The 24,461-nt window shown below is 39.8% G+C and overlaps 3 protein-coding genes across 4 annotated transcripts; 2 read left to right on the plus strand and 1 right to left on the minus strand.

Moving 5' to 3' along the window:
* Positions 1-46: 46 nt before the first annotated feature.
* LOC141434702 (UMP-CMP kinase-like) lies at positions 47-2,672 on the minus strand. Its single transcript, XM_074097134.1, has one exon. The coding sequence runs from the start codon at positions 2,556-2,558 to the stop codon at positions 1,923-1,925; it is 636 nt and encodes a 211-aa protein (XP_073953235.1). The 5' UTR covers positions 2,559-2,672; the 3' UTR covers positions 47-1,922.
* A 1,184-nt stretch (positions 2,673-3,856) lies between these two features.
* LOC141434703 (tissue factor pathway inhibitor 2-like) lies at positions 3,857-8,610 on the plus strand. The gene is made up of 4 exons (XM_074097135.1): positions 3,857-3,955; positions 4,620-4,725; positions 6,373-6,564; positions 8,319-8,610. The coding sequence occupies exons 1-4, from the start codon at positions 3,886-3,888 to the stop codon at positions 8,476-8,478; spliced, it is 528 nt and encodes a 175-aa protein (XP_073953236.1). The 5' UTR covers positions 3,857-3,885; the 3' UTR covers positions 8,479-8,610.
* A 1,999-nt stretch (positions 8,611-10,609) lies between these two features.
* On the plus strand, positions 10,610-24,431 carry LOC141434589 (uncharacterized). 2 transcript variants are annotated; one of them, XM_074097009.1, is made up of 15 exons: positions 10,610-10,807; positions 11,116-11,219; positions 11,417-11,488; positions 12,145-12,294; positions 13,271-13,469; positions 14,725-14,895; positions 15,447-15,610; positions 16,886-17,017; positions 17,509-17,613; positions 18,338-18,496; positions 19,673-19,798; positions 20,391-20,482; positions 21,114-21,300; positions 22,579-22,614; positions 23,178-24,431. In XM_074097009.1, the coding sequence occupies exons 1-15, from the start codon at positions 10,714-10,716 to the stop codon at positions 23,232-23,234; spliced, it is 1,848 nt and encodes a 615-aa protein (XP_073953110.1). In that variant the 5' UTR covers positions 10,610-10,713; the 3' UTR covers positions 23,235-24,431. The 2 variants fall into 2 exon arrangements, with proteins under 2 accessions (XP_073953110.1, XP_073953111.1); XM_074097010.1 differs by having other exon boundaries at positions 10,718-10,807; positions 11,134-11,219.
* Positions 24,432-24,461: the final 30 nt, after the last annotated feature.

Raw genomic sequence — 24,461 nt, forward strand, 5'->3', positions numbered from 1 at the left:
ACGACCAATTGAATACAGCATTAGGTTAAATTTAAATAAAATACCATTAAACATTTCATATTTTATTATTTTTCTATTCATATCTCATTAGCAAGATAATTAATAATTTAGCTATTTATAGAGCACAATATCTATACAGAATCACTGTAGCTTTGGTGGCAACGCCTAGGAATGTAGTGTGATTCATTAGGAGCAAAATACTATGGGCACCATTTTTTAATTCTACTCTAGTTTAACACCTCAAAATGCACTATTACAATTGCTATTGCTAAGGTACTAAGGTTGCTTGCTTATGTCTTATAAGGTAGAGGCGATTTAGCGACCACATGCATTGATTTGAAAATTCAACCTTATTGTTTTTTATCATCCCTTTGTCAATTATAATTTTAAACATAAAACTAAGTAATTTTTTTTGCTGCAAGTAATGCTAAGGGTATCGATACAAATACTCAATAGTACTATGAAAGAATGGTAAAGAATGTGCTTCTACACCTTTACATGACATTAAGACATTCTAAGCATAAAGCAGGTGGTTTCGTTTTTATATAGTCTTGGTATTAAATTTGAGATGACAGAAACACCCTTAACCTCTAGTATGCTCAGGATGCGAATCCGTGCCAAATTTAATATCTATCTAGGCTAGGCTATTTTTTGTCCTTTAAATCAGCAGGTATTTTGTGCTTATTAAAGGTTAACCTCTTCACCACCACAAAACAAACAAAGTGACGTGCTCTGTACACCACAGAAAAATCCACGAATCAACTTGATTTTTAATTCCATTGAAGAAGGATTAATTTAGAGTTGAATGTTGGTCATGTATACGATGACCTTGGCGTGTGCGGCATTCTATTGGCTGTCACGACTGAATGACTCTGGCGGTGAAGAGGTTTAAAAAATGTTGTATTTTGTAGTTACCACATACGAGGGTTAAGGATGAATTTATACTGTAAATGACAAACTATATTAGGTAGGTATATTCAATAATGGCAAAAACATGGCAACTGCATAAAAAATGCAAATTAGTGCTTGATTATTGATTGTTTTTGTTATATTGTGCTTTAGGCTCAGGTGAAGTTATAATTTGTAAAGTACCTAGGAAGGTCACAGAAGCTACCAGCTACTACATAAATCATTTAAAACAATGACATTTACTTTTTCTTATCTTCTCATTTAAACAGTTGCTATTGGTGTAGCAATACAGCCAATCTGTGACAATAGTACATACTTGACACCATTCAATAATAATTCTAACACAAAACTCGAATACAAAAACTTTATTTTAGCCATGGAAACCATTAAACTCTTCAGTGCCACAAAACATATGAAGTGACATGCTCTGTATGCCGCAGAAAACCAGCAACAAATCAACTGGTGTGTTAATTCCATGGCAGAAGGATTAATTTCAAGTTGAATGCTGGTTATATAAAGATGACCGTGGCATGTGAGGCATTCCATTGGCTGTCACAACTGGATGACTGGCGGTGAAGAGGTTAATTTTCATTTATCACTAAAGTTTGAGTTTTAAGTACTTTAAGATAAATAAATTGTCAATTGAGTTGGCATATAGAGATCTCTCGGGTTGTTATCGCCATACAAAATCATTGGGAGAATTATGTTCTGACGGTTAATGAAGAGTATGTCAATTGATTGGTGTCAAATAAAATATACTACTGCTGCATATCTAAGGCCTGTTTCACCACTCTGTGGTGCCATCTCTATTTATTTTGTCTGAATAAACAGAGACAAATCGCACAAAATTTATCAATAGAAACAGGCCCTTAATCATTTAAACCGTTCAAGCTCATCCACATTCCATGGTAGTTAAAGATCAATGAACTTCATTATTATTCCTAGCACAGGACAAGACAATGCATCACAGTCAAACACCGTTACGACAAATTGAACTATATAATGGTAGAGCTCTATGCAGCTATCCGCTTGGTATCATTGAATACTTTTTTTACGCTATCAAAGACTTCTTCGGGGCTGACTTCAGCATCGATCCGACGCACAAGCCCCTGCTGGTCGTAGTGCTGTATGATGGGCATGGTCTCATTCAGGTAAGTGTTAAATCTCTTGTGTAAGCTCTCGAGGTTGTCGTCCGAGCGGCCGCTGCCTGCCGCACCGCGCCCCAAGCATCGCTCCGTGCACAGATCTCGCGAACACTCGAAGAAAAGTATGAACTGGAGTTTAGTCTTGTCGGACATAACGCGCTCCCAACCGTCCAAGTTGTCCTTGTTGCGAGGGAAGCCGTCGATCAGGAAGCGCGTTTTGCCGGATAACTGCATGGCCTTGTGGAGGAGCGAGCACGTAACCTCAACGGGCACAATCTCGCCGTTGCGTATTTTTTCTTCTATCATCTCTCCGTACTCGGAGCCCGGGCGCTGGCGCTCCTCGCGCAGCAAATCGCCTGCGGAGAGGTGCACGTAGTCGTACTCTTTGGAAATCAGCGAGCATTGCGTGCCCTTGCCGGAGCCGGGCGCTCCCAGCACAAATACCACGTCAGGCACCATTTTGTTGAATAAAACTGAAAAGCGGCGGAGCACACGATCCAGCATCAAACGGAGAGTGACTAATTAACTTTGCTGATATCAATTTGTTTTATAAAACATGCGCACTGGTGTAACCTTGAGTTATTTGACGTATCTTATGGTATGATATGATTGGACTGACGTTACGGTTACGATCAGATTATGACAGATAAGACAATGTTGCCATATAAAATCATGAAAATCGATTTTTGAACGAACCGTTCTGTGTGAGAAGAACCGCGTACCAGAGTAGAACCTTTTCCCAATCACATCCAGCACTAATTTCTTCGGCAGTCAACAATTTGTTAGTGAAAATCCCGAACACTTTAACTAGACCGCCTATGCGGCGCGGGATCCAGTTTTACATAGGTGTAGTGTAGGTAAATTGGTACAATACACTGGTACGTACAATGTTATTCAGTGCTATCTACTTATTATAATAACAAACTTAATTTAAACAATAGTTATTTGATATGCAAGGCTGAAAAGTTGGTTATTGTCTTAAGCAAATCCTTATGGAACCCGAGTAAGTGAAAAAAGAATCCTGAGCGTAGCAAGGGTTTCAATGTGAAAGAAGTTTTTGAAATTTTAACGTGGGGATGAACTGGCCTTATACTTACTACAAAGTTGAAAATTCGAGGTTCGTTTCGTGCCATCGTGCTCACGCTAATAGAGTGAGAAGGACGGCTTCTTACGAATCAGGATTGTAACGATACGAAGGTCTTCTTAGCGGAGGCGGAGGAGAATCCAAAGGAGAGGAGCTTTACCTGCACGGAAGCGGAGGTTACCTGAGGCGGAGGCGGGAGTGAAAGTGTAATATTAATAAAGTTAGGTACTTAATTAAAAGTGTTTTTTTATTATAACTAATACCTTGATAACTTTCCAGCCTCGCATAACAAATACCTAACTATTTCGACCTAGTGAGTTGAAAAAAACTGCTTTGAACTCGAAAAGTAGCATAACTAATTTAGTTAACGTTGCAATTAAATTAATAAACACAACATGACTTCATTAAAGCAGTGGGTAATTAGAATTGAATAGGGTTTGACCACATTGAAAAGATTTTCGCCATTTTTGTAACTTAATGTACAAATTCATGAAATTTACACATGACAAAATTGGAGTGAATGAAAAAAAAGTTTTTTCCGAAATTGAAGAGGTTTTTTTCCAGTGATAAAGCTCAACATTTGCTTTATCGCTCTAAGTCACCTGACCAGATTTGACGCTGGAAACGAGCGTCGAGCGACTGCATGTGGCCGCACCTAACCTTAGTGTGCATTCTTCTTTATTGTTGAAATTTTCCACAAATAACTTCAGGTGGTTTCTCGACACACGTATCCTTCAAGTATCCACCATGCGGACGCTTCAGCACTCTCCGATTTTGCTAATATTGGTGTTATTATCATATGGTGTCTCCGGTTCAAGTATGTTTGGTCGAACAAATTGAGGGCATCGGCCACAAGATGGTGTTGCTTTCAAAGTCTGTTTATTACCGTGAAAACAAAGTTTAGATTAAAATCATATTCATACACCTTAAAACCGTACCACAAAATATGGAGCAATACCACAGTGTTGCGAAATCCCTTTTAGTTCGGAAAAAAGGGTCAGACAAAAGTTTCCGAAAGACAAAACTGTTTCAAAACACAGACATTCATTGCCCCGTAACGCATAATTGCCATAATTAATTTCAGGTAATGTTTCACAAAATTATTCTAATTATCCGCGTAGCTCACCCAAAAACTATGAGATTACATTTCGGAGACTCACGCTACACTAGCGCCTCTAGCGGCGAATTCATACGCGATAGCCCTCATTTGTTCGACTGTACCAGTTATTTTAGTTTCCGTTAATTTCAACAGACGGCTTAGTTCATGGATAGAAACTACCTCGTAATTAACTTTGAACTATGTATGGTCAAGGGCTTTAATTCATGAGCCATCATGGAACCTTTTCAAAGGAAAAGTTATTTGTTACGATTTTGATTGTTTTAATGCAATGTCATATACGACGTTTACTGTGAAATGGTTCCATGGTGGCTATGATGATCTATTGTGGCCTCTCCCCGACAATTACCTCTTATATCTGCAGAAAATCCAAAGAAGATGGCAGGAAGAGATCCGGCATGCAGCGTGGCCCCGAAGTGGGATGTATGTAAATACCATTTAATACAATGGCAGAGGGAGTATAGATGGAGGTAAGGGTCCAATTTCACAAAAGTTGTGGATAAATATTACTGAGGACATCGCGAGAGTTGCGGGCAACCATTGGATGCAGATGGCGAGTTGTGTTTATTGTGGCGTTATAAGGGGAAGGCCTTTGTTCAGCAGTGAGCTTCGGGCTGATGATGATGATGATAAATAATGAAAATAGGCAAAAATTAACCATTACCTACCCCCTTATTTCGGAAACTACTGGGCTTAGTTTTGAAAAAATGCAGTAAATAGTACAGTCAAGTGCATAAATATATACCTATACCTACGTTACCAAGACGTTAAAAATATTATATAATATATATATATATATATATAGTTATATACATACACTATGATGCTACTAAAAGGTCGATGTATACATACTCGTATTTTGACGCTAGGCTGTATATATATTTTTGCATTCAACTACATAGATTACAGGTACAGTCGAATGCAAATATATATATATACAGCCATAGCGTGAAAATATGTATAGGTACGTGTACATCGACATTATGTTTAGTGGCATTAAAGGTGTAAGTATAGACATTTTGACGTCTTGAAAACGTATATATTTATATATATGCCCTGACCGTGTGGTTTAAATATGGGAGGCACAGTTAAAAAAAAGACACATTTCATTTTAAATTGTCGTCCGCCGGGTTTTTTAAAGGTAGGTAAGTTTCCAGAAGGCCTCGTAAAGTGCTTGCTTTTCTCTAGAGGTATTGGGAGATTTTTTTTTATTTGTTCGTGTGGGCAAAAGGAGAGAGCTTGGGAGGGGAGTAGGTAGGTAACCTACCCATCATGCCTCAGACATTTTCTGGAAAGGCGGGAGTGGGATGCGCCCCAAAGAGCCCGCTTAGGTCGATGTTTTCTTCCTACCCTTTAGTTTTCCCGTGACTGACCCTGGTCTGTTTTCTATTCAAAAATACTTAAGTAAGACTTAATTTAAGGGGGTTCAATATACTTACATACTTTGGCAGGTAAGTGTAGCGCTGATCGTATACTTATTATCTGCACATTGGACAGTCGCGCGCGTCAACCAGCGTTCACTCTTGTACTATTACTTATTCTGTGCTCTTACCAAGCTGTTCTTACCAGCCCCGCCACAGAATAAGTAGGTAATCTGTTGGCCCCGCTCGCCCCGCGCACCGTTCAATCTCCCTGCGATACCTTATTTTTAACCCCCGATGCAAAAAGAGGGGTGTTATGAGTTTGACCGCTATGTGTCTGTGTGTGTGTCTGTCTGTCTGTCTGTGGCACCGTAGCTCTTAAGCGGGTGGACCGATTGGAATGCCGACATGTTTTATCAAAATCGGTTCAGCCGTTTTTGTGATATTGAACTTTTTGTTGGTTAGGTTAGGTTATGTACCTAACTACACACACACACACACACACACACACACACACACACTGCACAGTCGCGCGAGCAGAGCGGCGCCGCGCAGTGCGCGTGTTGCAGCAGCCGCTGAGTCGCGTTGCTCCGAAGACGAAGGGCTACGGATTAGCCCGAAACATGTCGAGCTAAACTCGATTTAAGACGTGAGTTATCCGGGTCATTATATTTAATATGTACCTAACTACTTCCGTATATTAGGTACTTATTGTGTCTTACCGCTGGTTGTTCTGATCCGCTATACTCTTTCAAGGGCGTACTACGACAAGAAAACCAATGACTGTTACTACTTCCGAGGCTGTCCCGACAACAACCAGGAGCTGTTCACGTACGACGTGGACTGCCGCGAGGCCTGCGTCACCGGAGACACCCTCAAGTTAAGGGTTAGGCCCTCGACGTGCTTCCACAAACCTATGCATGGAAAGTGTAATAAGAAAGTTAAGAAGTAAGTGAAATGGCGTGCAATTTTCGTTGGATAACCCGGATCAAAAAAAAATTACAAAAGATTGAACCGACTCCAGAAAAGTACCTACAAAAAGTAATTTTCTACCAGTTTGAAGCCGGTGCTTCAGCACGAGCCAGCAGGGAGTGCACCATAGTCGTCCACTTCGCCTACATTACTTTCTATTGGATTGGACTTCTATCAATATAGGTACTGCTGGTTCTGCCGAGTTACCTGCTTCAAACTGTAGAAAGTTATTTCCATGGTCTTTTACAGTCGATTAATTCTTAATGAAACAAAAATACCACAAACGTTAAACATTCACACTTAAGATTGGTTTTTTGGAATCTTTTTTGTATTTTTTATTTCAATTCCAAATTTTTACTTTTACGGTCATCCCGTAAACAGTAAGTAAGAAACAAACAAGCTGAGATATGAGGTGCATAGGGGAAATTCGTGTCGGTACCGTTGACCATCAGTGGTGTAGCGGTATAGCACGCGGTACGGATTACCGAAGACCTGGGTTCGATTCCCAGTGATGGTCTTATTTTTCTGTTTTTTCTGTGCATCTTTATTTTAGTTTGTATTTTCAATTCACACTTAAGTAAGTTGTCATTTTTAGTGACAGTTAATACTTATACATCTCACAAAAATCCTTGATGTTATATATATGATATGTTTATATTGAGGTATTCCATCTTAGGCCTCTAGGTTGGCAACGCATCTGCAATACCCTGGTGTTGCAGTTGTCTATGGGCGGTGGTGATCTCTTACCATCAGGAGACCCACTTGCTCGTTTGCCATCCAGTCGAATAAAAAAAAATGTTTCATAATCGAAGTTTCATAACTAAAATACAAGTAGGCCGCGGCCACACCGCTGCTTAAAAAATGGTGACGGTATGGAATCGAAGTGACGCATCGTATGCGCACCGTTTTTATCGCATGTCCCCCACACCGCTGCTGCTCAAAATACGCAGACGGTGCGGAATCGCAGTGACGTGCCGTAAACGTCATCAGTGCCCTTAGTGTAAGTTTTCGGTTACAAAATACGTCTCGATCGCGTTCACGTTAAAATCTCAGTTTGTATGCAAAGACGAACAGCGCCTCTAGCGGAACGTTTGTGATGTTCGTGTTTCATTTAGGGGCAGTACAGACAGACGGACTGCATTCCAACTGCAATGTAACCGCAACTGCGACTCCCATATATTGTTCGTTGCAGTTCGATTGCAGTCGGCACAACTGCACTCTGACTGTACGAGTAATTAGGTAGATTAGATACAGATAGGACATAGATATTTCTCTAAACTTTTTTTTTTTTTTTTTTATTCGACTGGATGGCAAACGAACAAGTGGGTCTCCTGATGGTAAGAGATCACCACCGCCCATAAACATCTGCAACACCAGGGGTATTGCAGATGCGTTGCCAACCTAGAGGCCTAAGATGGGATACCTCAAGTGCCAGTAATTTCACCGGCTGTCTTACTCTCCACGCCGAAACACAACAGTGCAAGCACTGCTGCTTCACGGCAGGATTAGCGAGCAAGATGGTGGTAGCAATCCGGGTGGACCTTGCACAAGGTCCTACCACCTGCAAACTGAACTTACTACTTACTTATGAACTTTTAAACATTAAGGCAATTTGGTAATTACATGAATACCTACTCTGAGTTAATCTAGGGTCCACTCTCCACTCTGTACGCATTGGACGTAAAGAAGCAATCAAAAATGCTAACTTGCTTTTTGTCTGATTTTTTTAGATACTGGTTTGATGGGACTGCCATGAAATGCAAGATGTTCTTAAGCTGTGAACATTTGAATCAAAAATATTGGAAGACTGAAGCTGCATGCTCTATTGCGTGTTCGAAACGACCTAAAGCCCTGAGAGTAGTCGCGAATTCAACTAACAGCATGAATTAAAGACATCGCTCAAAAATCATCCCATTTAGTGTTCGGCTACGACTGACAGAAGACTGTCTTGAAGCCCATTCTTATTGCATTCATGTAAATGTAACTTGAGAGTGCTAATAAATCTGTGTTGCTTTTACTAAATTGCTTATTTTAGTCCATTACCTAAATTAATTAGCTTTCCTTTTTTTTAACTCAACACAATTGCACAAACCTGCGAAGCAATTCAATGGTGTGTGTGAAGTTCCCAATCCGCACTGGGCCCGCGTGGGAACTATGGCCCAAGCCCTCTTGTTCTGAGAGGAGGCCTGTGCCCAGCAGTGGGACGTATATAGGCTGAATGATGATGATGATGAACACAATTTTAAGGCCACCGCCATTCACCATTTTTTTCTATCCTCATCCTATAGTTACCGTAAGACGGAAATAATTAGTGAAAACGATTATTGTTTTAAGTGCATTAGACAATTATGCCCCTGCGTTCACATTCTTTTACGTTTACGTTCTTGTAGTCTGTTGTCCAATGAAATGGAGTCGTTAAGCTATATTAACATTAACCTTCCAATGCGGTTATAATCTGTATTTACTACGAGCTCGTTATTTTAATTTATGGTATATTTTGTAGCCAGTGGCGTGCGTAGCTAGCATGAGTGGCACCCGGGGCGGATATTGTAGTTACTCCAAAAGGTTTACTATATGTTTCATAAAATCTAATCTCATAATTTTGTTACTCATAACAACCTTTAGCAGAATTTTCATATCACCGAATTACTTTTCGCATATTTTTTTTCTCATACTATAATTTCTCATAATTTTGCAAAGCCGAATATTACTATCACATAATATCGATGAGAGTAATATTTATATTTTCGAATAGTTGCTACACAGAAAGACATATATCTCATAATATTACTTTGCATAAGGATAATAAAAAGCAGAATAATATATAAAAATATATATATTTTGGGGATCTCGGAAACGGCTCAAACGATTTCGATGAAATTTGGTATGTAGGGGTTTTCGGGGATGAAAAACCAATCTAGATTGGTCTTATCTCTGGCAAAACGCGTGGTACCGAGTTTTAGCCCCAGCGCAGCTCGGTCGCCCAGATATTAATATTATTATGTGTCATTACGGTTGTGAATCTGACACTGGCTCAGTATAATGCTGAAGCGTTAAAAACACCCCCAGTGTTGTTTTAATTGTGGTTCTATATCATCATCATCATCATCATCAAGGCATGATGATGATGATGATGATGAATTATGCAAAGTGATGATTATGCAAAAGTATCATTCGGCTAAAAAAAATTATGAGATCTGTTATGCGAAGTGTAATTCGGAGAATCGATATTATGCAAAATAAAGGGAACCCACTCCAAAACTCGAATAAAAAAAAATTACTATGCAAGTAGGCACCTATTAAGGAGGTATAGGTAAGTACTTATTATTGTTACATATATTATTTAGGTGGCCTAGTGGTTTGACCTATCGCCTCTCAAACAGAGGGTCGTGGGTTCAAGCCCCGGCTCGCACCTCTGAGTTTTTCGAAATTCATGTGCGGAATTACATTTGAAATTTACCACGAGCTTTGCGGTGAAGGAAAACATCGTGAGGAAACCTGCACAAACACCTGCGAAGCAATTCAATGGTGCGTGTGAGAAGTTCCCAATCCGCACTGGGCCCGCGTGGGAACTATGGCCCAAGCCCTCTGGTTCTGAGAGGAGACCTGTGCCCAGCAGTGGGACGTATATAGGCTGGGATGAATATTATTTAGTGGCGGTTATGCAATCTGCCACAGTTTTAGGAATTTTTATAGGTGCCACCTAAATGGGTGACACCCGGGGCGGGCCGCCCCCACTACCCCCCCTAGCTATGCCACTCTTTGTAGTTATGGGTGATAAGCTCATTTCAAAGAGACCATGAAAGAAGATTCGCACTTTAATCGTTCATCCACCATTTAGGTAGGTAAGTATCTCTCATGCCTATTAAAGCTGGACATTGTTCTCTGATGGACAGTATATTAAATTAAAACCATAGAAGAGACTGGTCACTTAGGATAAATAAAAATAAAATAATTTTGACGTGATCTTGACAAAATACGTAAATGGTAAATACTTAGAGAAGCCTTCAAAACTGTCATAAACCAATAGAAAAGAATAGAATTTCTCATTAGTCTTATGTAATGTAATAGATACTCATCGATTATAAAATTACATACCTAGAACTAAATTGATTGAGCTAAGAAATGGCTCGAAAGGGACAGGTTTCTATCCAAGATAACGTCGAAAATGACGAGGAGTTTGAGGCATATCTTCAAGCACATATACACCAGTTGATTTGTGAGTTCTTCCTTATTATATACATATTTATTTTTAAACTAAAAACTGTATCACCTTCTCGTCTCTAGGAAGTTAGTAAAGTAGGTACTTATTTCTAATGATTAAAATGTTCTCATAACCCTGTACATAGGAATAACATCCTTGTGGTTGCGAAACTGAGTACATGATGTCTGGACTGTTCCAACTTGCCCTAGTCTATCCGGGCAGTCGCTCATGAACGCATCTAGGTTATGCCGCCATCTACGCCTTGGCCTGACAACCACTCCAGATACTTCAGCTCACTGAGGTTAAATATTAACATTATTAAGGTATGGAGGTGTACTCAGAGTTCTGCGGTCCCTGTCTGGCGGCCGGCAATGCTATCAGGAAGGGAAAGCTTGAGATCGGACAGGAGAACATTGCAATGGTTAAGGTAATCAAATACGACAACTTAGGTAAGTCTCGTTGTTGCTTTCTTCGGTTGAGAAGACACAGTCGACGTACCTACCTTGCTTTGAACTTTGAAAAGCTTTCATAAAGTATCTAAAAACAAGTTGCTGCCAAAATTGACTAAATAAAAATGGATTTACAGAGTTCAATATATATATTTTTAATCTCTTATTTTTCCAGGCTTTGGCGGATAATATTGATGCCTTGTCACGATTCAAGAATAAAAGTGAACCAGTTTTTCTCTTCATAGTGGTGGGTAACACTAACATAAATTATTATAAAGTTTTTTTTTTTTTTGTTTGACGGATGGCAAACGAGCAAGTGGGTCCCCTGATGGTAAGATATCGCCACCGCCCATGAACAGCTGCATCACCAGGGGTATTGCAGATGCGTTGCCAACCTAGAGGCCTAAGATGGGATACCTCAAGTGCCAGTTATTTCACCGGCTGTCTTACTCTCCAGGCCGAAACACAACAGTGCAAGCCCTTGTTCCTGAGATGATTCATTCCCTTATATATCTCTACAAGATGAAACTGAATCACGTACCAAGGTGGAACTTATTCATAATAAATTTATTTGGCAAAAGTAGAGGATTTCAACATAACAAAGCACAAAGGCTCCCTGGTAATTCAGTTTCGGCGACTGTAATTGTAACGGTAGAAGTGTCAAATATAGCTAACCCGGCCGACACACGCGCGGGTAATACAGTGTTTATGATAGCTACGTTCACGTGCAGTCCTGGATTTGTCAATAGGCCGTATAGGCCGCGGCCTAGGGGCGGCAGCGGCCTAGGGGCGGCAGATTTGAACGAGAAAATTATTTTAGAAAGTTACATAGGGCGGCGGATATAAAGTGGCCTACACTTCTAAAAAACATAAATCCGCCACTGTTCACGTGTGATCACACAGGAGGGCAAGCTGACCCGTGCCATGTTTGGAGCGAACGGGATAGATTTATGCCGCATCATAGAAGAAGAGATAGGGCTGCTGTTGAGGGAGAAGCAGACAGGAGTCAAACGACGCAAGCAAGATATAAGCGAGATGCTGCCGGAGGAGTCCGTGAGTATCTGGCGTACTCTTTTAGGGACTGAGGGCCTCCACAAACTCGCGTGTGTACGGCCAAGGACTTTATTTCATGAGCCACCATGGAACCATTTCACAGTAAACGTCATAGTGACATCGCATTAATTAACAAGAAAAATCGTAATGACTTGTCCTTTGAAAAGATTCCGTGATGGCCCATGAATTAAAGTCCTTGACCGTACTGCTTGGCGCGGGCGCAGGGTGCCGTTTCAATGGAGCAGCAGGGCTACTACGAAACTCGAAGTTCGTGTCGTGCGGTCCCTCTCGCTCTCGTATTAAATAGTATAAGTGTCAGAGGGACCACACGACCAGAACTTCGAGTTTCGAGTTTCGTAGTAGATAGCCCTGCGAAGCCCCGCTTTACGCAGCACAGCACTGCTTTATTAGATGACATGAAACAGCACGCCGCGCTTTTAACCGACTTCAACAAAGGAGGAGGAACTTGAAGATCTTTGTAAATAGCTTTCAAATTTCTGGGTAAAATTTAAACCTACCTGCGATAAAAAAATCGTACTAATTTTACTATAAGTATAATGTTTTTTATCTGCGAGAACTAAAAAAAATACTGAATTCTAGTCTCATCTGTTTTAATAAGCACAAATTCTGCTGATTAAAAAAATACGAAAAGATAGCCTTCAATTTGGTCCGCGTCTTAAGCATGCGAGGGGTTAAACAGGTGAGTGCAGGTCGCTCTTAAACAGATCCTTTACTACCGTAAACTGCTTCAACTTTGCCCTCTGGCCCCAACATTGCCTTATTCGATTTAGTGTCGATAACTTAGCACTCTTATAGGTTTTCAACTTTTATCTACACGGGAATTATTATTACGGGGGGATAAAAGTTTAAAAACCTAGAAGGGTGCTAGTTATCGACTCTAAATCGAATCAGGCAATGTTGGGGCCAGAGGGCAAAGTTGAAGCAGTTTACGGTATAAAGAGCATTAAAATTACAGGCTAAAATAGAAGCGGACCGGAAGCTAGAGCAGGAGAGTCGCGAGGCCGAGGAGCGCTTGCGCATACTGACGCTGGCTGCGCGGAAGAAGCGCGTGGCCGAGCGGCTAACGCCGCACGTGGCCCTGCTCAACTTCATCATGTTCTGGCCGCACTGCCATCAGGCGCACTACGATCTTTACGAGAAATGGGATCCGTTGAGTAAGTAAGGGATTACCTTCAAACCGGGCCTGCCTGCTTTTTAAATCTAATACCTTAAAACGAGCAATTCTTGTATATTTACCAACATATATTACATATACTCGTACTTATCGGGGATCCCGGAAACGGCTCCAACGATTTCGATGAAATTTAGTATGTAGGGGGTTTTTGGGGATGAATAATCGATCTAGCTCGGTCTTATCTCTGGGAAAACGCTTGTTATCGAGCTTTAGCGCGAGCGAAGCTTGGTCGATCTGGTACTAGGTACATAATAATAATAGAAAATTTGATATACCATCACAAAATATAAATTACAATATACCTACAGACAGATAACATTGAGTGTAGCAAAATGGAAATGCGACTCAGCGAGGTCGCTCGTTTTCAGTCTCCAACCAAACTAAAAAGTAACTGAACTGAACTGAACAGCATTACAATAAAGTATCCGGTACATACCGTAAACTGCTTCAACTTTGCCCTCTGGCCCCAACATTGCCTGACTCGATTTAGAGTCGATAACTTAGCACCCTTTAGGTTTTAAAACTTTTATCTCCCCGTAATAATAATTCCCGTGTAGATAAAAGTTTTAAACCTATAAGAGTGCTAAGTTATCGACTCTAAATCAACTCAGGCAATGTTGGGGCCAGAGGGCAAAGTTGAAGCAGTTTACGGTACTTAATAATATTCATCAACATCACATACACACTGAGAACAAAAAATGCATTTAGAGGCTTTTAGACAAGCGATAAATGACAGGTCGTGTTTTTAAGTCATAGAACTCAAGAGACGCTGGATCTAATTTTCCTTCAGATCGATAAAAATAGGTTTTCAAATGAAGTGGCTGTAGCCCTGTAGTACCTGGCGCCCCAGACAGCCACCCTGGTCCCCCCCCCCCCCATTACCCACCTACAAAATCATTCCAACCAGCCGATCATTCCAACTACAAAAAAAGCAATAGAATACATATCTCTATCTTCTTGAGGCCCACGTCAAATTTAGATTATTAGAATGTCAAGTAGTAAAAGTTGACATTTGATTTGACGTATGTCATAAATTTAGGACTTTTAGGACATCGGGCCTTAGGAGGCTATTAGCGTCGAGGATACAAATTTTCTATGAAATATTTTCGATTTCTGGTCGGTGTATTTTGGTTAATCCAGTCCTGCTTTGCACCATCTTGTATTTCGGCATGTGAAGGCTGAATGAATTTTTTACCTTCGTTACAAGGTACATAATAGTATTTTGTTTCTTTTAGATTTATCTGTTGGAGCAAAAGACGAAATACAGCTGACCGAGGAAGACGCAAAGGAGTTGTTGTACATGAGTGACGTGGAACCCAACGAGGCGTGCATCCACGCGCTGCTGAAGGGAGAGGCTTTGCTAGTGCTGTTTAAGATGATGGAGGGGGATTTCAGGAATTTTGTCAGTGAGTTACGAAATGTCCATACAATAAATGACTCTTTATTGAACAGTAATACATAGTAAGCAGTACAGAAAACACTGGTATATTTAGAGATGTGCCAAGGTAAGCAATAGGCGGCATTATCGCTTCAGTGCTATCTCTTCCAGGTAACTTTTAGGTACAATAACAGAAGTAAGGATTTGATTAGGTGGTGCTTATTTAGATGATTAGCACATTTTAGCATTATCAGTAATCCTATTACATTCAATCAACTAATTATACTTCAAAAATCCAATACTACACATACAATTACCTACTTAGCTACTTATATGATGCTAGCGGCCGGCTCGGCTTCGCACGGTTGTAGTTTTTGGCAAACGATGCTTTAAAATGTGTGTGAGTGCCCTTGTTTTTTTTTGAAAATTGTGCACGTGCGTGCTTTTTCTGAAAATATTAAAACATTCATGAGAAGGAGCTCTCCTCGGGATTTCGGGATTTATACAGAGAATAGTAACATTGTATATAATATGTGCTTATATACTGAGGAAACGCCAGTAATACGGAGGTGTTTCCAGGGCTGATGCGCCATGCCTTGTACGAAGAAATTCCGGTGCCCAAAGAAGACGAACCTCCCGAGAAGCAGCTCCCCCCCATCCCCGCCTACGAACGCTATGCCACCATCAGCAAAAGTGCGCGCGAGGTCCGCCGAGACCGGTACAATGCCAGGATGGAAAAACTGGTTAGTGGTTAAATCAAACACAAGAAGGTAACTGAAAGGAGGATGTTCTATCTGAAAAAGAAGATCTCGTTTCCATGGAAAGCGTCCTGACCTGATATAGCGGCCATAATACAGCCGTGAATGACGTCACTATCATTGTTGATGTAAACAATTTTGTACTGTTCATATGCGGCCGTTATTATGACGACACACTATCCTCAGAAACTATGGCATCGCTTTAAAAATCCAAGAACCGAAACTAAGTCAACTCAGTTACAGAAAGAATGCACGTGAGTCCATGACCTATATTTCTATCACTTACCTTGATCTTCAGCTCTCCTCCAATCCCTGTCTGCTGCCTTACCAATATCATCACTCTTCAAGCTTCTACACTATGTTTACCGTCACGTGGTCTCCTCTCAAGAACCAGTCTGCTCAAACGGTTATCAGTTCTGAGACATGTTTTTTTTTTAAATACATATACGAGGGGGAAAACGAGCATGCGGGTCAACTGATGCGAAGCTACCACCACCGCCCATGGACACCTGTCAACACAAAGGGTATCACAGGTGCGTTGCCGGCCCTTTAAGAGACTGATAGGCTCGTTCACCTGACCCCCGACCCGGTCCACCCCCCCCCCCCTCCGGCGGCCGGTGCCTTGTTCGGGGACAAAGGCTTCGACCACTTTATATAAGTAGAACTGTAGGGCTACTACGAAACTCGAAGTTCGTGTCGTGCGGTCCCTCTCGCTCTCGTACTAAATAGTATAAGTGTCCGAGGGACCGCACGACCCGAACTTCGAGTTTCGTAGTAGCCCTGCTGTTTGTCCTAATTGAATGATTTATTTCTCCATGTAACTCAATGAAGTAAAATAAATATTTTTTATGATTATTATTTGTTTAGTTCTCTCCATAGCTGGCCGAGAAACTTAAAGTACATCAGCCAAATATGTGGTCTACCACCCTAAAGTTGATAATCGTTTGCATGTCATAACAATAATGCCAATAGACGTGTAACTTGAAAGTTCGATAAAATTGATAGACCACTTATTTAGCTGATGGTACCGTAAACTGCTTCAACTTTGCCCTCTGGCCCCAACATTGCCTGATTCGATTTAGAGTCGATAACTAGCACCCTTCTAGGTTTTTAAACTTTTATCCCCCCGTAATAATAATTCCCGTGTATATAAAAGTTGAAAACCTATAAGAGTGCTAAGTTATCGACTCTAAATCGAATAAGGCAATGTTGGGGCCAGAGGGCAAAGTTGAAGCAGTTTACGGTAGCTTTACTTTTCAGCAACAAGAGAGGGAGGAACGTGAGCGGCTGGCAGCGGAGAGGGCGCGACTGGCACGGGAAGCTGAAGAGGAGCGGCTGGCTGAGGAAAAGCAGCGTAAGGATGACGAGCGCATGGCACGCCTGGCTGCCGGGGTAAGCTTGAACTTTGAACTTTTAAAGGGAATTCCACGGTGGAACAGCTCGCAAAGCACATTGTGGCAGTCCGCACAAGGACGTAATTTATTTTTGTATGACATTTTCTTGTGCCATATCAAGAATTTTATTTATTTATTTTATTTTATTTATTTATTTTAAGAACACACACAGTCATACAAGATACAATGATGATGAGATGTATGAGTATACAAGTAAACCAAAAACAATATAAAGACCTCGAGGTTCATAAATATTCATAGGTACTAGAAGTTATTTAAAACTAATTGAGTAAGTACTTAAATAAATCAAAAAAAAGGTTAAGATTAAGGTTTAAATTAATTTCTAAAAAAGTCCTGTGTCCGTCAACGTGTTAAGTTAGCATCTTTAACCTATTCTGTCTGTGTGTGTGTGTTGGTCATTGCTGACCAAAGGTCTCCCGTGTCCTCTTCTATATGTTGGCATAAAATGATAGTGATGGTTTCCCTTAGCTGCCTGCGTCTCCCGAGCCTGAGCCGATGACGGAAGAAGAGCAGCTGCAAGGGGAAGAGTTGGAAAAGACAGAAACTGAAGCTACTGGAGAAACCGCAGCACAGGCAAGAACATAACACAAAATTAATCATAGCTCTCACTGTATTACGGATTCTACTTATAATTGCGACTTCAAAACTTGTAGAGGTTCTGAATTCGATTCTGTCTTTATATATATATATTTTTATGGCTTTCACACCCTTATTTATATTTTATGTCTATCGAAATTTATATTTTTGTTTGAAAGACTGTACAGTCTAATAATTTGATTCATGACCCACAGTAGAACGTTATTAAATATCATAATATCGGGGTTTTGTACTAATGAAGAATATTGTAATAAAATGTTTGATTTAATAACCGTTCTGAACTATTCGGAATTGTCTCCTTATTTAACGCTTTTCGTTTGGTTCCATTTGAATTTAACGACAAAAAATGATCCCCAAAAATCCTTGCCCATCCCGCCCGAAGGCCAAAGGATCTTTGTTAAAATTATTTCTGATACATTTAAGTCTCGTTAACCATTGCATTCCTGACATTATTGTAATTTTAATTTAATTTAAATTTTATGAGAAGCTTTTTTGAATTTTAATTGTTTTATTGCTTTTTTATTATTTTATTCAATTTTAACATTTTGTGACATTCAATTGTTTTCCAATTTAATCTTTTGTATATTCTTGACAATTTCAGTATAAATTCTCGTAACTTTGACATGTACAAACTATGATGTAATTTTATACTGAATGAATAAATAATCTAATCTAATCTAATCATTTGACATCTGTTTAGGTGGAAGAAGAAGACTTGGAAGTAGAAGAGGATTTCCACTCGGACGTAGAGATAGAGGGAGAAGAGTATATACCTCCTGGGGGTCTCTTCGTCCCTGGATTCTACTCCCCGTCAAACGATCTGGCCAAATCTAATGCACTCAAGCACTTTTATCCTAAGGTCCTATCCCTGCACCGTATATTACATTATAGTAGAGTTCTCAATTTTTTTCACTTTGCAGCGCAAGTACGTAAAGTACTAAATAAATAAATAAATATCACGGGACAATTCACACCAATTGACCTAGTCCCAAAGTAAGCTTAGCAAAGCTTGTGTTATGGGTACTAAGCAACGGATAAATATAATTATATAGATAGATACATACTTAAATACATAGTAAACACCCAAGACCCGAGAACAAACATTCGTATTTTTCATACAAATAACTGCCCCGACACGGGAATCGAACCCGGGACCTCAAGCTTCGTAGTCAGGTTCTTTAACCACTAGGCCATCTGGTCGTCTACATGTATGTATACATCCCCTAATAAGATGTAATAAGCTTGGGCTGTAGTTCCCACGCAGGCTCAGTGTGGATAATGGGAACTTCAAGACGCACCATTGAATTTCTGCGTAAGTGTGTTACAGGTTTCTTAACCTATGATGTTTTCGTTCACCGTAAATGTCATGCTAAATTTCAAGTATTGTGTAGGTACCTAATTTTGCACAATAATTAATATAATTAATTATTAATAATTAATTGATAATAAGCGTTTGAACTCTTTAGATCATGGTTTCTTACACTTTTTGCAGTCACGGACCACTTTCACAATTAAAAAAATCCCACGTACCACTATCAAAAAATATTTTTAGAAATTTCCTTACAAATATGTTTACAGACTGACCCACTGGAGATCTCTGTCCGTGGACTCCACTTAAATAACCTAACCATAAAATTTTATTTTTAATACAAGCCTTTTTTGCTGACTGTACTTTTTGTTGACTGTACTTGCATTGTCACCCAAACTACATTTGTATACCAAATTTCAAGTCGATGCTATTAACCGTTGAAGAGTTCCGTCCTGCGGAGTTGATCCTGGCGGGACTACCAGGATGTCACTACTAGATTATTTATTGTATTGTCACGCAATTCACATAGGTATTCCTTTCAAGTCAATCTGACTACTGGAAGTTGGTCAAATTGAACTAGCCAGATTTGATTACAGACAGACAGACAACGGGACAGGTGAAACTAAATAAAAGCTTGTAAAAAGAAACCCTGCTCTAGAGGCCCGCACTATACCACTAAGCTCTCATGGCTTTTACATCTACCTAATGATAATATGGTGACTGCAGGTGGTGTCGCAGTTGACGTCAATCGAATCGGAGCACCTTCCGCCGCACGTGCTCGTCATGTTCCACATCGACAAACGACACGACGTAAAGGAGATCATGACGCTGTATCCTGATGAAATGCTCAGTGTATGGTGAAAATGTTATCCTCATTGGCATACCTAGGGTTATTTTTCAGACGTCTGGCCCCTGACATGCCTTAGCCGATGTGATAAAGTAGTCGACACTTAATTGGTAGCACAACATCGTGGGCTGGGCACTAGACCATGCTGGGGTGGGCACTTCGGAGCGATTATCAGTTCGATTGGTATCCAGATATTGCACTAACTACACACCTACTAAGAGTAGGAAGGAGATGGGAATGATTTATTCTAGTATAATATTCTACCTATCAAGAACTAATTCTTTTTATAATAGTAGGTATTTAACCTTTTCGCCGCCACGTCAAATTCAAAAGACATCACCCATACGCCAGGCTTCTATATTGCAATGCCTAAAATTGTACCTGGACGTATATATAGGTCGTTGGCGTGGAACCTGCAGTCGTTGTCGTTGGTGTCGAAAAGGTTAATACGTATACTAAAAAAGCTTTTATACACTGGGTATACCCCTGGGCTTGTTTGCTGCATGTTCGTAAGTCCGTAACCTACGTGCGTAAGAAAAAGCCTTTAGATTATTTTTCTACAGCGCTTGTAAATACTGTTAAATTTGCATTTTGCAGGTAGGCGTGTTCGTTGGGGACGATATCCACACCGCGGAACACCTCGCTTACTCCATCAAGCAGTACGATACGTTGGACAGGCCGCGGAGACAGTAAAAACCTTGTCCATTTTACTCACGCTTTAAGATCAGAGCTGACCCTTGGAGCGGTTGCTTTAACAATCCTACGATTTGAATTACACTCTCATTCGGGCGTCACTTCATCCACCCATCATTCTGTAGCTGTATTGCCTCATGTTCTGGAGTACCTACTCGTGATCGCATTTTACCTGCACCCGCGCCTGCAGGCTCGCGAAATGCATCCGTGCTGGCTAGCGTAGGCCCCAAAAATGTTTTAATTTGCTAGTACTTACTTAGCTGAATAAGTTATTATGCATAATTTAAAAAAAAATACTGAATTTTAGACACTCATTTTGGCCAAAAAGTCCAAGAAGTCACTATTTACCTCCTTTGATACTTACCATAACTCGGATAGGGAAAATCGTCAATTACTGACCACCGTTTAATAACTGACCACCTTACATTAAAATGAATTCTAGTCGCCTATAACCGAGTTTATTTTAGTATAAGGTGTCTATTACTGGGCACCCGTCAATAACTGGCCACCTTATACTAAAATTAATTCTGGTCACCTATAAAATTATAATGCATTTTTAGTATAAGATGGCCAGTTATTGAAAAGTGGCCAGTAATTGACGATTTACCCTACCATACATTTCTCCAGCAAAGACCGGCTAGCGATCATGGTGTCCCGCAAGCGCAGTCTTCCGCTGCTGCAGCTGGCGGGTCTGAACCCTTGCTACATCAGCAGTGACGTGGCCTCCGGCGAGAGGGACTGCCTCACGCTGTTCCCCGTCGGCTACGGCGATGACTTCGAGGAGGAAGAGAGCATTGTCGAGGAAGAGGAAAAGGTCAGGCAGACTTGTTTCTGTTAAATGTATCGTATTCGTACATAACTAGTCTAACTAGAACATATTGAAGCAACCAAGAACAGTAGCTGGGCCCGCAATTAACTTGGTATCTTTCCGTAATGCGTACTTCACTGGGTGCACCAAGCCCGTAATTATAGCTAATGTATATAAATGGCCTGATGGCCGATGGGGTCAGAAGGTTCTCGAATGGCGTCCGCGGACCGGGAGACGAGCTGTCGGTAGGCCTCCAACAAGATGGAGTGACGACCTGGTTAAGATCGCGGCATCGTGGATGCGAAAAGCACAAAACCGGTCTTAGTGGAGAGACTTGGGGGAGGCCTATGTCCAGCAGTGGACGTCTTTCGGCTGACATGATAATAATAATAATAAAACTTTATTGCCATGCTAGTTACATTACAAAAAAAGATGAAGACAAATAAAACAAAAACTTAAAAACTAATCTTGGCAATAGGTACCGGTCTCAGCATATGCTGAAGATAAATTCAGCGCTGATTTTCAGCCCGGCCCTTCTGGCAAGGGTGGCCACAACCATATTAAATACATAAAAATACATATTTCCGTTTGTGACAATTTTTAAATCCTGAATCCTTATCTTTAAATCCTGTATTGTGTGTGTTATCCATATTCTGTGTTAATCGTGTGGTATGATCGTGAGTCGTGTTGTTTTTGTGAATTGTGATGATTTGTTCCGCAAAAAAAAGGAAACCCATAAGTTGGGGAAGTAAATTTTCCGAAGCTCGATATATCTCTCTGCTTGCTAGTGATTTTTTTTAATTATTATGAAATTAAAGATTTTTTATTTATTTATTATTGTGTTTCATGATAAATTAACAATATTTTTTCAAATCAAAATTTCGTCGCCTACTTGTAAAAATCCATTAAAAAATAGATACCTACTATCAATGATTGACAAAATAAATAATTTATAACAAAGAAACCTTAGATTAAAAAAATATTAGAAGACATGAAAAAGGTTTTATGATTTTAAAGAGAAAATACTAAGTACTTATTTCTTCTACCACTTACTTCTTAATTAAGCAACATCACTATTTTAGCTTGTCCCCAAACTGAGCGTTATATAACTGGGTTTACCCAGGCGGGGGGAGCGCCTTCACCCTTTTGTAGTAGGTAGGTATTCCATGGTCCGCATGAAGCTTCGAATGTTCGTTTCATCTTTCATAATGGGAATTGCTAATTTCCGGTTAGATACAACCTTCTTCAAGGCTAGAGTGAATAATTGTGATATTTCTGTTTTAGGAAGAACCACCACCGCCGCCAGAACCAGAACCAGATGTAAGTACTGAAAGCACTTTACTTTACAGCTATTCAAACGAGTTAAGGCTTCTGATTTTTACATAGGTATATTTTTTATCAGCTCTGTCGGCGAACCTAGGTACTTTAGACCTATGTATTTATTGTATATACATGAAACACGCTAAATTACTGCTAAGTATCTGTATATATACTTAACAAAAAAGCTCGAAGCGAAATTTATACTTTAAAGAAATCTCTTCAAGGTAACCTTTGAGCAATTTACAGGGTATCAGAAGCAAGCGACACGCAAAGAAAATCTAAAATTAATCTAAATAGAGTAGTACCTACTTAGTACCTAATTACATTGAAAATGGTCGAAAGCTCTCGAGTGGAGACCACGGATCGGTACCTACGTTGGTATTATACGTGCCGTCGATTTTAAACAAGGTGCACTCAAGTCCCTAGAGCGGTGACTGACGCCAGACTAGTATCCACATTATTTATTTATGGTGCCTTGTCCATAAAAAAATATTGATGTTCATTCTATCACCTACTATACTTTTTTTTACTAAGTTCTTTAAAATCGTTGTTTGTTTTTTCAGGCACAGCCAGCAGGGGACGGTGAAGGGGATGCACCAAAGGAAGAAGACGAAGACTAGAGTATATAACTATAATTATAAAAAATATGTTTTGTTTAATCTACAACAATTACCTAACAGCTACACAGTACTCGTGTAAGCTCATTTTATACGACATAATATATTATGTTAGTTTTAGTTATGAATTAAATATTTCCATTATTATTATTATTACTCGTTAGTTAATATTATTTATATTTAGAAATTAAATAGGTACTTAAAAAAAAGTGTTTTTTTTTCGCTTTTTTGGGCAAAGGTCAAAACAAAATTCGATGAGATGAGGTTCCTAACATGGCCCAAAATTTCTATGGACTAAAATTTGCTCAAGCGTTCCGGCGTGAATGATTACACGCAAAGCTACATGAAAACTGAATGCATAAAAGGAGAATGAATGAAATTAATGATTGAATGAAAAAATCCCGCTGTCATTACATGACAAGTTCTTGTGTGCGTGACCTCAACTCTGGTGGCAGTACCTATTCTAAATATATACGTGTAAATATAACAAAATCGGATTACCATTTATAACTTAAGAACGGCTGGACAGATTCTGATGAAATTTAGTATGGAAGTAGCTGACACCCTGGATAAGTACGGGTCGATCAACTTTTTTTGTCACTCTTTGCTATAGTTACGGTCTCCTGAGTCACTCTTTAAACCGTAAGTTTGTAGGATTAAATTTTTCCAAACATGTATTTTTGTGGTAGTTTTAAACCCCTTTTACAATTGGTCATCTAATAAGCATGTTAGTATAATGTGACACAACATTTCTTCTATTAAACTGATCCCCTCGCTGATGGGACAGAATAACAACAAGAAATAGGTAGTTCTTTGATAAAAAGTAGCTTGTAACTACTTTTTACCCCACAACGCAAAAAGACAAAAATTGTGAAAACGATTGGTTTCAATCAATGATATTACATTATAAACAGGGATATGAAATATCATTGGCCTCAATCAGTCCAGATCATTTGGTCAATTGTGCACCATCTCAATGCAATGACATGCCAAAGTTCTTATAAATGGTGTTACTAACCCGACTTTGTCGTATTTATTAGATTATCCTACTTAATAAACTAGTATTTAATTTTTTTTTTATTAATTTTATCATGTGAATAAAATCCTAAATTAAAAGTTTAGCTAAAAGAACAAGACATTCATTATCCGTTCGGCGGTATGAAGTTCGCCTGGTCATTCTGTTCAGCTAGTTTCTAAAGCCACTTTAAGCCATGTAAGCCATCTAGCCAC

This window comes from Choristoneura fumiferana, chromosome 14 (assembly GCF_025370935.1).
Source record: "Choristoneura fumiferana chromosome 14, NRCan_CFum_1, whole genome shotgun sequence".
NCBI lineage: Eukaryota > Metazoa > Arthropoda > Insecta > Lepidoptera > Tortricidae > Choristoneura > Choristoneura fumiferana.

Bases quoted from the DNA above. Each gene is read 5' to 3' on its own strand.
- LOC141434589 (XM_074097009.1), top strand. From the start codon at position 10,714: ATGGCTCGAAAGGGACAGGTTTCTATCCAAGATAACGTCGAAAATGAC. The intron at 14,896-15,446 runs GTGAGTTACGAA...AGGTGTTTCCAG, and splicing joins GGATTTCAGGAATTTTGTCA to GGCTGATGCGCCATGCCTTG. The intron at 20,483-21,113 runs GTAAAAACCTTG...ACATTTCTCCAG, and splicing joins TTGGACAGGCCGCGGAGACA to CAAAGACCGGCTAGCGATCA.
- LOC141434702 (XM_074097134.1), bottom strand. From the start codon at position 2,558: ATGCTGGATCGTGTGCTCCGCCGCTTTTCAGTTTTATTCAACAAAATG.
- LOC141434703 (XM_074097135.1), top strand. From the start codon at position 3,886: ATGCGGACGCTTCAGCACTCTCCGATTTTGCTAATATTGGTGTTATTA. The intron at 3,956-4,619 runs GTATGTTTGGTC...TTATATCTGCAG, and splicing joins ATATGGTGTCTCCGGTTCAA to AAAATCCAAAGAAGATGGCA. The intron at 4,726-6,372 runs GTAAGGGTCCAA...TACTCTTTCAAG, and splicing joins CAGAGGGAGTATAGATGGAG to GGCGTACTACGACAAGAAAA.